General features: G+C 41.3%; 1 protein-coding gene across 1 annotated transcript in view; it reads left to right on the top strand.

Annotated features, from left to right (window-relative positions):
* Positions 1-17,004, top strand: part of LOC307227852 (multiple epidermal growth factor-like domains protein 10) — a gene marked incomplete at its 3' end in the record, with an annotated part of 85,582 nt that overhangs the window by 30,869 nt on the left and 37,709 nt on the right. Inside the window, exons 4-8 of the mRNA XM_079997296.1 lie at positions 7,442-7,688; positions 8,374-8,494; positions 9,206-9,342; positions 11,769-11,981; positions 12,887-13,061. Coding sequence (XP_079853422.1) covers positions 7,442-7,688; positions 8,374-8,494; positions 9,206-9,342; positions 11,769-11,981; positions 12,887-13,061 — 893 coding nt within the window. The remainder of the gene's footprint in view (positions 1-7,441; positions 7,689-8,373; positions 8,495-9,205; positions 9,343-11,768; positions 11,982-12,886; positions 13,062-17,004) is intronic.

Below are 17,004 nucleotides of genomic sequence, written 5' to 3'. Positions count from 1 at the left end.
TACAACTGCATCTACTTACGACTAATCCAAGATACGAGTAGCAATAGTCGTGGAAATTTGTATCAACTTGCGACCGGCTGCTCCAAGATACGACCATGGAAATTTGCACTTGGCGCACTTTTTCATATTTACTGTGTTTGTGCTGTGTATTTTGTTTATTTTCGCCCTTCATGAAGAGTCCTAAGAAGAAGGATAATGGGAGAAAGAATAAGGCAATGACTCCCATTGAAACTAAGAAGGAAATTATTGAAAAATATGAGCGTGGTGTATATGGGAAAAATTGCTTCGACATGCGACTGTTTTAACATACGACCGTTCTTATAGAACGAATTACAGTCGTAGGTCGAGGTACCTGTGTAGATAGATCGATAGATAGATAGATAGATAGATAGATAGATAGATAGATTTGCAAATAAAGATAGGAAAAAATGTCAATATACAAATCTAAAATAAACCTCTCTATCAACAATTCACATTTTGGTAAAATAGGATTGTGCAAGTTTGCATAAATATACAGTATCTGAACATATACTCGCACAGCATAAGTAAATATACACGTTAATAGCATAAGGACAACAAATAAATACAGATAGTGAATATAAATATAAATCCCCATATGTTTAAGTATGGCACCCCTCAGCGCTTCACTCTGTATCGTGCCAGTCAAAACCCCCCACGCTGCCTGAGACCCAGAGTGTGATCACCGGGCTGCAGCCAAGACAAACGAGCGCTGAGCAGCTCCATAGATCAACAGATGTCCTTGCAGGGCTACGAGAGACGCTGGGGTTCCACCATTCAGCACTTTTCCTTCCTGACCCATTAAATCCATTTTCCACACATACAAAGGCATGCGCGCGCACACACACACACACACATGTGCCTTCAATTCCATGAGCTTATGTCACCAACAGGTTTGTTTTCAAGCCCGTTATATTTCAGTCATCATGGTAAAATGTTTTACCACGATACTACCGACACTATTGAGAGATGATGAAAGTGTGTCTTGTCCCGCTCGTGGTTGAGGAAGATTTGCGTCAGATGATTCCCAAAGGTATTTTTTATTTTCTGGAATGCAGTGAAGTAGCCTCGTGGATTGTATTTTCACAAATTCACCGCTCTGCTTATTCAGTTTTAATCAACCAAAAGGTAACCCACCGATGAGCACCATGAGAACAGCAAATAAATATCACTGCAAAATTGCAACAACAAAAAAAAACAAACATGCAGATGTGAATTTTAAATACAGCAATTTCAGCATCGTCGTTTGAGCGGGCGCGACTTATCTGCATGTCGCCGTTTCCCCCGTATTCTCACAGATAAGGATGGGTAGTCAGATCGCACCCTAATATGTTCTCTCTGTGATTAGGAGATCAAACGGCTTGTCTGGGCCGAGCTCCACTGCAACCCTGGACCTGCTAACATCATCATAGTGGGGAAGTAAATGAGAAATGCTCTCGCAACCCAGAGCCATAACCTGAAAGACCCCAGTCGGGCAAAGGCAATTAACTCCCAACTCCAATTAGACAGACAGCACAATGGAATTTTGTTACTATAAAAACAAATCAATGACGCTCATTATGGCCAGAAATTCATCTGTGTTTGATGTTCAGCTTTTGTGTTTTCTGCGTGGTTCATTATACGTGCTTGGCCGGACTGTGAGTCGGAAGAGTGTGTATCGTTAAACAGAACCGTTTAATGAAAAGGAAATAGTAAATTGGAGCCCTTATAATTGTTTTTCTTTCCTTTCATTTTTTTTTCCGAGTGAACTATTTTACTTGTGTGTTTGTTTTGTTCTTTTCTTTTCTTGTTGTTCCTTGCTCGCTCGTACCAAATGATCGATTTTGTTCGCTTGCTTGCCACTGACTCTGGAGTTCACCGCTGTTGTAATTTTTATTTTATTTTTTACAAAATAACTTTTATGAGTAGAATTATTTCATGGCTGTTTTTTTTAAATAGCACCATCGATGCAATTTCCAAAGGGAGCAAAAACATCTCTGTTGAGACGGTCAAACTAATCATGCAAGTCTTAATTCGTAGTAGCTGTAGTGGTCATTATGGGCCAGCTATCACATTTTCAGAGTTGAAGCGGCAGGCTGTGCATTAGAAAAAAGACACTCAGCCGGCGACAGCTGAAGTGGATGTGAGTCAGGGGAGAGAAAAGCCGAAATATGTTTACTTTGTCGACTCATCATGGAGTCCTTCCGCTTGTGCAACAGGGATCAGCACGGCTCCCACTGAGCCGCTAAGTCTCTAGTGTCCTTCATGGAGACTCCAGGAATACATTAGAGGATTGCTTCTCTTTCGTTTTTCTATTCTTTTTGTACTTAGTTGCTCTATGTCTCTCTCTCTCTCTCTCTCTCTCTCTCTCTCTCTCTCTCTCTCTCTCTCTCTCTCTCTCTCTCTCTCTCTCTCTCTCTCTCTCTCTCTCTCTCTCTCTCTCTCTCTCTCTCTCTCCCCCCCCTCCTCTCTCACCCCTATCACACACAGTTCCCCGTTCACTATTCACAAGTGCATTCATCTGTACATTCAGACGTACGATTCACACGTACATTCAGGAAAATTTCCTGAATGTGTGAACATTTTCCACACATGCCATCAGAACGCCGGAATAGATGGTGCACCCACCTCCCCGCCAGAGAGCCACGGACAGAGCAGCATCTCCCGGAGCGACGCACGGACAATTCAATAATATTACAATATTGTAACAATAATATTAACAAAATTCACTTGCGTGCAAAAACAGGATATAGGTGGACGTGCAACGGTCTAGGGTCTAAGTGGCATTTTTATTTAGCAAAAGAATACATTATAAGAATATAAAGACTTTTAACCGGTAAAAAAAATTCTCCCCGAAAACATTGTTTTTTTATAGTTTTTGTACAAAATACATATACATAAAAACCCACTTTTTGTGCTTTGTCGATACCGTATTTGGACTGGGCTCCACCCCTACTTCACGTGCTGCTTACTGCTTCCATTCGCAAACACACCTGTACCGGCATTTTTTAGGAAATGTCACTTGGTCTTGAGGTGAGAAATTGCCGGAAGAGATTTCCTGTAACATCTATCCCTGCTCCCATTCACACACAACCCCATGCAGGAACGCTTCCGGAACTTTGCTTGGAAAGACTGCATGCGGGAAACCAGCTTTTCTCTCTTTTTGTATATCTTCCTCCGTCCCTCTCTCTCTACCTCTCCCGCTTTGACCAGGGTCACACTTTGCTGGAATCTCCTCTGATGCTAAACTCTCACACACACACACACACACACACACACACACACACACACAGTTGGTGTGTGTATTTCTATGTGTTGTTGGCTAGTTAAAGCCCTGCTCTACATCAATGGAGGATGTACTGTATATGTTAGAAGCATGATTGTATCGATAGAACCTTTACAACCACATGCACATAGTGGCAACGAAGGCAGAATACTGTTGTTGTTAATTCCTACCACAGTCTAGCGGGTTCTATTGATGAATCCCAGTAATATAATTGGAAGACAATCTCCAACTGTTGCATCTCATAATGTAAGAGTTCATATTCCGCAGACAAGACACATGGATTATATATAATTAAATCGGGATTCCTTTTCAGCGACTGCAGAAGATAATGGTTGTGAGCCGTGGAAAAAAAATAAAAATACATCCCATGTAATGACATAAACCCCAGAGTACAGCATGGTCATTGACTTTAATCTTAATACAGAACATGACAAAGGAAACGGTTTAATGGCAACTGTAGCACATCGAATTTTCAAAACTGATTTGTAATATAATGTCGAACACGCATAGCTGATTCCAGTCATGGCACAAATGTTAATAAGGCTGTGCTTTAATTGCTCCCACTCATATGCTATATTCATTATTATGGAAAACTATGAAGTAGTATGAGTGTTACATATACATACTGTGCGTTCTGTTTAATAGTGAACTTCCAAGACTGCAAGCTTGAGAGGCTATGTCTTTCTCAGTGCTTTAGTGTTTTCCACTTCAATACAGAGGCATTTCCTCCAATCTTCTCTACTAATTTTCATCCATTTAATGGATTGCTTATGGCTGGGACAGACAAAAAAATAATATGCAGAACTCAGAGTTTGGCATATGATTTGGCATTTTGTACAGGACCACAGACTTTCTATTCTTGCAAAGCTGAGGACTTTGGTAAAGTGGCCTCTCAGAAGAGCAGGAGTCAATTTCTCTCTTCAACTCGATTTCTGTTGGTAATGTAAGTTGAAATTAAATATTGCCTGTCCAAAAAGTGCTCATTAGTAAAAAAAGGGTTTTATTGCTGAAATATGCATGTATCCTTACAACTCCAACATCGCTGACAATTTATTTGAAGAAGTTCTATAAACTATACCATATGACCATTATGGTATAAAAGTATATAATATATTTTATATATATATATATATATATATATATATATATATATAAGAATATAACATTACTTTGCTTGCAGCCTATTTTCAGACAGAAGAATAAAAAATAAGCTGTTCTATAATAGAGCTGTTGGCCTCTGAAAGCTCTGCTCTAAATCTTAGTGTTGGGTAGGCCAAGTGCAAAATTCGCTATTATGCAGGATCTGATGAAAAAGATGTTCTAATAGAAGCATGTTATTTTTAAGTCACAATACACAATCGAAGAAGACACAGCTTCTCTAGACAAACACACAGTAAAAATATCGAGTTCCCAGAGAGGAAGCCTTGGCGCTCTGCTTGTATTATGTTTGACCTTCAAACACACCTTAAGGTCATTGCAAAATTTATTTTGTTAAAATCTAGGAATTAAAAGTGCAACTGAAAGCCTAGAATTCATGCTGTAATCTGCAAAGGGAAAAAGGCTTTGGCGAGACATCAAGAAAAATCTTTTGGATTAATATTTGATCCAAGCATTTTTATATCCCTTAATCAGGAAAATTTTGGCCCGTTAATAAGTTTAGCCCGAGTGGCATACTATTATAGAAACACTGTTAGAAATGGAAACCGTCCTGAATTGATAAGTGGAGTCGTTAAGGCCCCTTTTACACCTGCCATTGAAATGTGAAGTCTGTATCTGGATATCTTATCTGGATGAGGAAGTACGCATGTTATTGCAATGGGAATGCTATGGGATCTTCCAGAGCACCTCTGGAGCTGGTCTCCTTGCATTGTGACTCGATCTCAGCAGATGGAAATGCAATCCGTACGGCTCGGCAGCATCCGTGAGAAAAAATTCGCCCACAAGTTGAAAACGCCACCTACCTCTGCCTGTTCCCGCTCTCTCCAAGGACCGCGAAAGTCTATAATGTAATGGAATGTATAATGTAATGGAATGCGTTTCGAGTCATTCGCAAGTTTGCGATCCAATCAGCATCATTGAAGGACTGAGCAATCCACTCCCACTAATCATCACCAGTCCTTTGGCACGTCCGCAAAGAGTGATCTGATGTAGTGGCAAGCAACTGCTGCAAGAAATATTGGTTTTTTCGTCGATGTTGTTTTCAGTGTTATTGCAGTTGTCTTCCTCTGCAAAGGAAAAACAAGTGAAGACCATAGAGCAGCATCGCTTCCTTTAACCCCGGACGCACCACGTTTGTTGAGAGTCCAGCTACCTCACTTGCATACTAAGATCCGACCACAATGCTGGCAGATAATCAAGATAATCAGAACCCTTATTCATCCCAGGTGTAAACACAGAGACCCGTGATGGGATGTCATTACCCAGATAACGTATCTAGATACAGATCACATTTTAATAGCAGCTGTAAAAGGGGCCAAAAAAGCCATGTGCTGTGAACAACACGCTGCGCCCACTGTCCACTCCCTGCAGCACTCTGATCCGGGGCAGCGAGAATTTACAGAAATGTTGAGAAGGAATACGAGGTCCTTGAAGATAAGCAAGGAAAAAGCAAAAAGAAATACACAAAAAACTTCCCCAGCAAGCTCGGTTTCGTTTATTGCCAATTAAAGAGCAGCTTTACCATTGGCAAACCTCAAAATTTTCCGAAAAGAGCTGCTCCGTGCCAGCGTATATTATTCAGCTCTTGAATTTAGTGCAGAAAGTTGGGTACCAGCGTGTCGCTCTTGGTCAAAGTCATTAGTCACTTGATTTGGACTCTTTGCTGCTGAATAATTGAGGCTGCGCGAGGATAAAGGAGTTGACTACGCTGTTTCACTAGTTAAGAGAGAGAAAGAGAGCTCCTGTCTTCCACGGAGAGGAGAGAGCCGGGGTACAGAGGTGAGAAGAGAGAGAGGGGTGAGGGGAGGGAGGAGAAACAGAGGGGGAGAAAATGGAAAGAAAACGGAAATCAATGAATGCAACATTTAAACAGAGAGAAAGAAAGACAGAGAGGGAGGAGTAGAGTTAGAGGATGAGATGGAAGATGGCGGATTTCCACTTTGTCTTCTCATGGTCGTGTCCAACGCTCTGCTCAGTACTGATGAAACATTTAATGTGATGGTTTCTGGTAAACTGCTGCCCGCCTCACGCAAATCAAGTCTCCAAAATTTCGGGTTAGGGTTAGTACTAATACTTTTCATGACTTTCTCTGTTTTCGGCTTCATCCAAAAACATTTTCAGAGCAGCGGAGTGCAGATCGCAAAGATCCCCTGCCCCGTTCCTACAAATAAAAGAGATGAAAACAGTGTGTTTAACTTGCGATATATTTATTTTACTCTGTTTCCTTATTGAACGAAACAAAAAAAAATCCCCGTACATAACGGGGACTGTGGTGTGGGGGAGGTGTGGTTTGAGCAGCACCTGTCTTGGGTCTCGATAATTGGGCCCAGGATCAGTGTGGCTGTATTCCTATCGCTCGTTAGAGTAATCAGCGAGCACCAAGTAAAACCTCCATCCACACACACACAGGAGAGTCATGAGCCCTTGTCATGACATCTGCTCCGGGCTTGTTCCACCTAGCCCACTCGCTACAATAAACTGGTATCCTTCTACTGCATTGCCTGTGTCTGTGTGGCAGGCAAAACTGCTAAAGGGACACTTCAGTACACTAAAATCTGTTTCTGAACAAATTTGAGGCGAGAAATAAACAATCCAGTTGCTGAATCTTCACTCATATTAGAACTACAAAATGTAAATTTAAAGTTTGCTCCGACTTCCATGAGGCAAGGGCTCGCTTCAGCACAGTGCACGGAGATTACGGGGCGCACGTTAAATCAGTCAATTAATGTCGGAAAATAAACAAAATAAAATGTACATCTACGATTAAAAAAAAAAAATTGTATTGGTTCTTTTTTTCGACCGGGGCAGACTGTCTTCAGTGCGCTGTCCACTGTTTCACGCTGATTGGATAATCTCTTGGTTCTTGTAATGACAAAAAAATGTATATCACAAAATGTACAGTATGTCACAAGAACCATCCTTTTCGTTTCCTTTGCGTTTTCAGGTGTGTTCCTGTGTTCCCTTTGCAGTGTGTTTACGGGGTGTGTTCCATGCTTTCAGGGTGTGAGAGTGACTTCTGGGGTCCTCACTGCAGTAACCGCTGCCAGTGCCAGAACGGAGCCAAATGCAATCCCATCACGGGCGCCTGCGTGTGCACCGACGGCTACCAGGGCTGGCGCTGCGAGGAGCCCTGCACAACCAACTTCTATGGGAAGGGATGTCTACTGGAGTGCCAGTGCTTCAACAGCGCCACCTGCCACCACCAGACCGGGCAGTGCCTGTGTGCGCCCGGCTACACCGGGGTCTTGTGAGTGGTCCTTGTGGTTGGGGATCTGCGTTGTTTTTTCTATGAAGTCTGTGTAGAGGTATTTTGGTAATATCTGTACATGTAAATAGATTTTAGATTTTTGTTGTTTTTTCAATATCCGGTTTTACTTTATTTTCTCTAAAGTTCGCCTTTTTCTCATTGATTGATTTTCTTTCTTTGGTCACTTGAGGTGGTAGGTATATTTTCCCATCACAGGGTGCTGTTCTTTTTTGTGAATGTTCATCCATATGGACATTTTACAGACCACAACTAGCTACGCTGCCTTATCAAATTCACCGATGCTGCCTGTCACTTCTTGTTTCTGATCTTTGCATTTTTGCAGGGAAAGGCGGACTCCGCCACCAACAATGGAATCACTGTAGAGAGGAGCACATAGTACATAATACAAACACATTAAATAACTGTTTCTTATAAAGTTCCAGCTAAATAAATATCAGATAGATCTCAAACATGGGATTTTTTTAAACAAAATTATTTTATGTATTACCACTTTAAAATTTGATATGATTTTATTTTTTTTATAATTTTTGTGACCTGTTTGTTTTTCACGTTTCACATTTAGTTCTACTTGTCTCCCCGAGAAATAAGGAAGGATTTGCTTTCCTCCTGAATGAAGGTCTGTTTGTATTTGTTACGATCTTTGGTGTTTTTCACCTCTTCTCAGCTGTGAGGAGCCGTGTCCACCCGGGAGCCATGGCATCCAGTGCGAGCAGCGATGTCCCTGCCAGAATGGAGGAACGTGCCACCACGTCACAGGGGAGTGCTCCTGCCCTGCCGGCTGGGTGGTACGACCCACACCATAGTTCATACAACTCATTATTATTATTAGGGCCTGAGCACCGAAGGGGTTGCAAAGGCCCTATTGTTATTAATTATTATTATGTCTACTAAGTTGTAATTCAAAACTTCACTTCCAAATGTTTCTACTTAATTAGAAACCAAAGGAAGTTTCATCTTGTTTCACCTTTGCTCAACTCCGAAATTATTGATATGCAGCATGAATATGTAGTTAGATAGGTTCCTGGATTAATAGATGGAAAGAAAACAAAAGGAAAGGAAAAAGATAAAACCTCAGAACAGCAAACAATATGTACATATGTTCAGAGAATATACGTTTAATAAAACAATACAGACCTGCACATAACACTCGACAAGAACAATAAAAAAAGATGCAAAAAATATACTATCTCAGGTTACAATATTTAGATAATTTAAATATTATTTATTATAACAAGTTAAATATTCAGATAATTATGATCTAGAATAAACTACTTTTTTTTTCTAAATATTTTTTAACTAAATAATTAACCTATACATTGATGTATGTATTTATTTATTTAGTAATTCATTTATTTATTTATCTATTAACTTGTTTATTTATTAAATGATTTATTCATTCAGTCATTTATTTATGTATTTATTTATTCATATGTACACATACTATATTAACACTCACTTATACATCTTATGTGTCACTGTGTTACGTTGGTTTCCAGGGCTCAGTGTGCGCCCAACCTTGTCCTTTTGGATCTTTTGGAATCAACTGCTCGCTGGAGTGCACATGTCGCAATGGAGGCCTGTGCGACCACATCAGTGGACAGTGTCAGTGCAATGCTGGCTACACCGGAGAGCGGTACATACACTTATTTTTCACATACATATACCATATGTGTTTCAATCTTTTTCACTTCATACATGTTTACCTGCCATGGAAGGCAATTAATTGTGGGTCTGGTGTTTCGGCTCGAACCTAAAGCAGGCTGCACACCACAAGATAATAAAACAGATTCTTTCCCCCCCTTCAGACAATTGTGAGCAAAATCGCAAGTATTAAACATGTCCAATATTCATGATCCGATATCCTGTCGTGCGGGAGGAACCCGGAGGACGACCGAGGACGCCATAGCGGCAAATGCGGACGCTGCAAAGCATAAAGCTTGTGCTGCAACGTGTACAGCCAATCAGTTGTTTTTTCCTTCTGGATTTTCTGTAAAAGCATAGTACATAAAATAGCATAGCTAATTCTAGCCTGTCCTCCGCCAGGTTTTTAACCTTTTTTGAGAGGCGGGACTCTGGTTATATCGCGTAGCCACATTTCCGTCTCAAATCTTTGGTGAATGAAATCTGTTAGTGTGTGATGCTGTTTGGGAAAATTGTTCCTCTCCTCACAGTATGGGAACAAAACTGTAACATTTATCCTGACATGTTTTGTGTGGGCTCTCTCACATTTTCAAAATCTGTTGTAGTGTGGGCCAGGCTTAAACAACAGACTGTGCTGGCTATTCCCATACAGATAATATACTGTATGTGTATGTTTGAGCTAAAGTTCACTTGCTTGGCCATTACAGGTGACATATTATGCTCTTCCTTATTTCCTGTCATATATACAGTAATGTTACAATGTGGGATGTTCATATTAGACACGGCCAAAGTTTCTAATAATGAGGTAAACTAATGACAAAGTAATCAGGTTTACACACTATATACAACGGAACCCGGAAGTTGTGTTTAAACCCCATTGGCTCACAGAACTCGGGGCCTCAGGAGGGGGGCTCCACCCACTGAGACAGAGCATCGTGGAAAAGGATGGTTTAGAGGCATGTTCAAATGGCTAGAATGCATAATCTATGAGTATGGTCGGATTTCCAGCAAAATAATTCAGGAACAAGTCTTGGGGAGGTCAGAGACCTATATTAATTTGTTGAAAAGGAGAATAATAGGTCCCCTTTAAGTTCACATATGCTTTTTCTTAACATGTCATTCCTTTTGGTCAAGTCTTGACCAAGATACTTCAGATAATTATACAACAATGGGTCAGATTCCACTAAAATTTGTGTTCTGTTACCCTGTGATGCACTGACGTCAATGTGATAAATGCAATATTTTTTTTTTATGTATTGTATAGGTATGTGTGTGTTTTTTGTAACATTCAGTTTGTATTTCTTTTTTCATTGCGGTTGTGTACATTACGGTCGGCTGATTTATTATTTAATTGCCGGTTTATCGTCTAAACCCTGCCATCATTTGACATACTGTATGTCATTGGAGGATTTTTACTAAGAATCAATTCTATTCCTCTGTATTTGCATTTATACTTCACATGTCAGCACATAATAGAATCTATTTTATTCCAGACACTGTCTTAATGTCAAAAAATATTTTTCTGAATTTTCTTCGCCCTGTACCTCGCAGAAGAAAAATCTCTCTCTCTCTCTCTCTCTCTCTCTCTCTCTCTCTCTCTCTCTCTCTCTCTCTCTCTCTCTCTCTCTCTCTCTCTCTCTCTCTCTCTCTCTCTCTCTCTCTCTCTCTCTCTCTCTCTCTCTCTCTCTCATTATTCTCAATAGAGCCAAATTACCTCCATTCATTTAGGCCCTCAGACAGGTGAATTAGCCTACATGGAATAATTTCTGGAGTCTACCCCCCTCCTCCCACACTTACACATTTTAATGGAATCAGCCCAGATAAGGGCCAGAAGAAGTGAGCATGATTTAAGCGTGACTCAAAACAGACGTCCGTGCGGAGCTATTTTAATTGAGTGATTTGTCTATTTCTTAATGGCCTCGTTTGCAGACGTGTGGAGAATGATGCACAAAAGTCAACTTCACTTTGGCTTTGACTCATCTTAACCATTATTTCTTTCCTCCTCCATTAATGTGTTCCGTGCCCCTGCTTTGGCTCCGAATTGTGACGATTATAATTCATATAGGCACTTTGTATGGGCACTTTTTTAAGCCTTAACATTGAACACTGCTTGGGGGTCCCGGTGTAAGGTTCAGCCTGTTAACCCCATAATAGTGCAAAGGACATGATGGCACAGGACATTTGTGAAGAAATCTTCTCTTTTATGATAATGGAGTCATACATAAGTAATACTGCGGGCATTGGTGATAATAACAAAGTCCCTCAGTGCTCCCTATAGGTGAGCTGGGTGTGAAATGTACTGGAATCTGTGCGCTATTATCACCTATATGTTGAAACTGCAAATGTGTGATGAATTGTTATGGGGCAGGTAATTCTTTTTTCAAACCAAGAAAATTTGCTGTCTTTATTGTGACCCAGATGCCAGGAGGAGTGCCCCGTGGGCTCCTACGGTCCTCAATGCTCCCATAAGTGTGATTGCCAAAACGGCGCCAAGTGTTACCACATTAACGGGGCCTGCCTGTGTGACGAGGGCTTCAAGGGCCCGAGCTGCCAGGACCGATTCTGCCCCGCCGGGCTGTACGGCCTCGTCTGCGACAAATACTGCCCGTGCAACACCTCCAACACAATCAGGTAATGCTGCCATCCGCTGAGCTGCAGCATCAGCAGCAGGAGTCATTGTCTGGTGGAAATCCCACAAGAGCATTTCCAGGCTTCTTGTCGATTTGCCAAAGCCTGCAAACGCTGCATTACTTAAGTGCTGTGTGTCGTTCAAAAATTACAGACTGACTTTGTTGTTATTGTAATGCCTAAAGGCTATTTCTCACCCACTAATGCCACATCCGTAAATCTATTCATTCATGTTGTGCTTCTACAGCCAGCTGTAGCTTCAAGGCTACATTTTATATTGACAATCTTTGTGCTGCGATATCAAAGAATCCGTGTACTCTGTAGAATAGTATGTATATTATATTTTTACTTCAATTCCAAGGTATCTGCCATGTACTACAGTGTCCTGGATCAACCACTAACACTCAAAAATGTGAATTAGAAATGAACCAAGAAACCAGGTGCTATTCAAGGCGAACCAATGGTCTTCCACTGGGACCCAATGGTCCTCCAGTTGGATCCATGGTACTCCAGTGGGCTCCAATGGGATACCATGGCCCTCCAATGGGATCCATAGTCATCCAATGATATCCACTGGTCATCTAGTGGAATCCCATGGTCCTCCAATAGGATCCAGTGGGTGTTCACAGCACGTGCACAGCAGATATGATGTCCAGCCTTTATCTGAAACTGGATAGGAAATTAAAGATACATCCTAATGTCTCATCCATCATCTTGACCGCCTCGAGCATATTTCTGTAACTGACGGTGATTGTGGCTCCAAGTCTTGTGAAAAAAATTCCAAAAACCCATACCTGATAACTTGGCAGGTGGGAAAGACTTTTAGTTTGAGACATTTTGCATTCATCAGATGCTGGTTCTACTGTTGAATGGAGAATCTAATGGTTTTAAACGATTTCTGCTCCCAGTTGTCACCCACTGTCAGGAGAGTGTACTTGTGCAGCTGGGTGGGCGGGGCTTTACTGCAACGAGACCTGTCCGCCAGGTTACTATGGCGACGGCTGCAATGAGCCCTGTGAGTGTGCCAACGGAGCCGACTGCGATGGCGTCGCCGGAGCCTGTTTGTGTGCACCGGGATACATGGTGAGTGTTTAGACACAGACAAACAAACACAGAAACACACACATCTGACAACAAATCCCCAATCCACAGCGTATGCTTTTGCATATACCACTGTATAACCAGTGTTTCTCAACGTGTGGTCTGGGGACCCCCAGGGGTCCTTCAAGAGGTTCCAAGGGGATTCCCAGCAAAATAGTTTCATTTACCAGATGTTGGTGCCATTAGAGAGTATAATAATGATGTTTTGATCATAGTTTACCTAACTTTCCCAAACCTAGACAGGTATGGACCTTTGGTCTGATATTTTGAGATTGGGGTCCAGAGACTCAATCTTGTCACATAGGGACCATGGCCTAATGCATGTTTAATTGTGGATCCTTGATGTGAAAATGGTTGAGAATCACTGTGCTATAGCACAGTTTGTAAAAAAAAAAAAAAAAAAAAAACTCAAACATGTCATGGTTGAGTTTTCATGATTTTATACATTTGTATAAATAACATTGTGAAGTGGGCCTCAGAAACCCTCTGCCTTGGACACATGAAGGACCAGGTTGGTGTCTTTTCTAAAACTCCAGCATGAAGGTTTTATTGAGGAGCTTCAACAGAAAACTTTGCAACAACTCAACTCTTGAGGCCAAACTAAACAATACAGAAACTTTAGACTCTCCATAGTATTCACAATGTACTCTATGACCTGTATCACTGTTTACTCAACGACGCTGCCGATACATTTTTGCTTAAGCTGAGGTGCATAAAAGCCCTCTGGCCTTCTCACTCACTCCCTCATTCTCTCTAAAACTACGTACAGTGTGTAGGAGAAGGAACCACCAGAACAGGTAGTTTCTCATCTCCAAAACAAGGCTCCCAGCAGCAGCACTGTGCTAGTCTAAACCACAGCAGAGATGTCCCCTCCTGACACTCCGCTGACATAATGAGTTTGGGCTTCACAAGTGCAGGTGCAGAACACAGTTGTGTTGGAAAAGTTAATTTGTGATGACGGAGGATGAACTCTCATTCATGGAACATTGTAAATGTCCAGCTGAGCAAACTATTTGCTCCCATTTTCCCTCACATATTTTGTGATGCGAAACTCAGACACAGTTCATCCGACGGACACGAGGGGGAGGATCCGACTGTCGGACACAATTATGTCTCGGTGAAACAGCAACAAAAGGGGACGCTATCCACGGGTCTAATTCAGCGATGCAGTCGTATTCTAGTTATAGATCTTTATTGAATATTCATAGTCATGTGCAGGGGCGGAACTAAGGGGGGAAAACAATTCCTGGGAAAAACAGAGAACTGACCCCCTCAATTTATCATTGTAAACATAACAACATCATTTTAAATAATCAAGCTCTGTGTCCTGATCGCTCCCTATCTGATGGTACCGACTGTGCCCACAGCGCGGCAGTGATTGGGCGCCCATAATTGGTGCGCCAAAAGTGTTTTTCAGATTTTTTTTTTAAGTAGGTTTTTTTTGTTTTACTCCGTTTCCTTATATAACTTAACAAGCACTGTGTGTGATGGGGACACACTCTCCTTCACTCTTACCGTTCTCCTTCACTCTTACAAGGGGGTATGAGGGGTAAAAGTCCATAGTCCACAACTGTGTGTGTGTGTGTAGGTTTCTTTTGAAAAAAATTCAAAACAATTTTTGGAAATGTCTTTATTTATGTAAAGGAAAACACAAATCTCTGGCACCAGGTGACAACAATGGAATACAATGGCGTAGTGCTCTCAGGCATTCTGCATTGCTTTCAAATATTTATTCTCCTGTAGATCAACTTTTCTCATGAATTATTATCCATGTTAAGTCCACACACATATAGGCACGATTTACTTTTCTGTCCTTTTTGTGTTTGGGGAAGCAACCTCTTTGTGATGTGCACGTGGCATTTATTCACGTCAATGATAAATTAATTATTTTTAATTGATTTATAAACCCAAACTTTAAAAACCCTCATGTGCTTTAGCAAGATTTCTGCTCTCTGCACATTCAAAACATATCATACATACCCGTGTTTTGGGGTGATTTTTAGGAATCATATAGGCCAATCAATAGGCCTCCAACATATTTTCGCCATAAACGATTTAACATTACTCAAATCTATTAGAGAATGAGACCTTGCTTAAGCTTCTAAATAATTCTGGAAAACATTAATCATAATCATATTTTGGGATTAAATAAAGACCCAGTGCTGAAGAAAAAAGAACCACCCCTGTCGGAGGCACTATGAGTAACGTTATAGCGTTTTTTCAAAATATCTTCTCTGCTATATTCATGTCTTTATCGGGGGGGCAAATGCACGTATTCTAAATTTTGAGGGGGGACCTATCCTCTGAGTACCACCCTTAAATCTTGTGTGTGTGTGTGTGTGTGTGTGTGTGTGTGTGTGTGTGACGGATGGATCCAAAACAGATGGATTTTATCAAGACCAAAAAACACAGAAACTGAGAGGGTGCCTCCTATTATGACACCTTTTGAATGCTAACTGTTCACACTGCTGGGACATCTATCAATCTATGAAATGTGTGGTTCTGGGTGTATGTAAAGAGTACAGAGTAGTTCCAAAGAAAAGATAGGATTCCAAAATATGAATCTTTTCATCTGCGTGTGTGTGTGTGATGCGTCCCATCTCTTCCGTCTTTTATGCGTCACTTTGCGTCATCCTCCCCCTTGTTCAAGTCAAAGCAAAGCAGTTGAAACTCAGTAGCAAGTTTCAGACTTTTAGCAATTACAAAAATGTTTTACTGAATATACTAAGAAGTGTGTGTGTGTGTGTGTGTGTGTGATCTCGGCCACCTCTGCTACGACACATTGGGTTTCACAGAGAGACTCACCATATCCATTGTCCATGTCCAATGATGGAGTTTTACAAATTGAATGACCGAACTGGAGTCAGACTTGTGAGCGTAAAGAAATAATAAGTGGACCATTCATAACGTCATTTTTGTGTGTGGGTGTGTGTGGGTGGGGTGGGGGGGTGACCTCCTGGACACAGGGTTTTAAGCATACGCACACAGGTTAAAGCCTAGATCTGAACGCATTAAAACAGTATTTTGGAGCACCCACCTGTGCGTTTCGGAACTTCTCTCAGTTATTCCCTCTTGCGTCCCATGCCGGAGGCGTGCACGGCGCGCGCAGTCCAGATTGGAGACCTTCATCTCAGTGCGGCAGGCGGGCAACCTGGCGGAACACTCGCACAGTTCCGGTGCAGAGAGCAGAAATGCTGTTTGAGAAAGGGACAGCAAAAATCTAAAAGACAGATTGGATGACTGACCAGCGGCATCTTGGAACCTGGTAAATAGACAGCCTTCCAACAGCCCAACAGTGTGTGTCTTCCACAGACAGTGTGTGTGTCTTCCACAGAGAGAAGACACACACACACACACATACATGCAGTGAAGGGAAGGCGATACGTGTGCTCACTGTTCTACTGATGTCGGGACCATAATAGCTCCGAATCGCTTTTGTTCTCGTGCAAAATAAAATTATGAATTAAAAATAAATAATTCACGAGGGCTTTTGGTGGACGAGGCCCCAGGCAAACGTGATTTGGACTTGATAGTACCATTTCATACCTGATCACACCGCGTTACAAATTATTATGCAATGAGATTTTTCTCTGATTTTCCTAAATAGTCGATGCAAATGACAGTCAGTATAATTTTCAGGTCATCAACCATTAGGGTATAATTTGAATGTTATTGAACAAACCTCCCAATGATAACAGTATTTCTTTCAAAAATAAAAAACTCAAAATGCACTGTTCCAAATTATTATGCACAACAGAGTTTCAAAACATTTTATAGGTTTTAAAGAACTGAAAATGGTCATTTGTTGAATGTGCAGCATTAGGAGGTCATATTTACTGAAATCAAAAGCTATTTCAATCAAAAACATCTTAACAGGCCAAGTTACATGTAAACATAGGACCCCTTCCTTGATATCACCTTCACA

The sequence above is a fragment of the Zeus faber genome (genome assembly GCF_960531495.2).
Source record: "Zeus faber genome assembly, chromosome: 3".
In the NCBI taxonomy this organism is placed as follows: domain Eukaryota; kingdom Metazoa; phylum Chordata; class Actinopteri; order Zeiformes; family Zeidae; genus Zeus; species Zeus faber.
The sequence above is the reverse complement of the archived record's forward strand: the minus strand, read 5'-3'. Positions and strand labels throughout refer to the sequence as shown.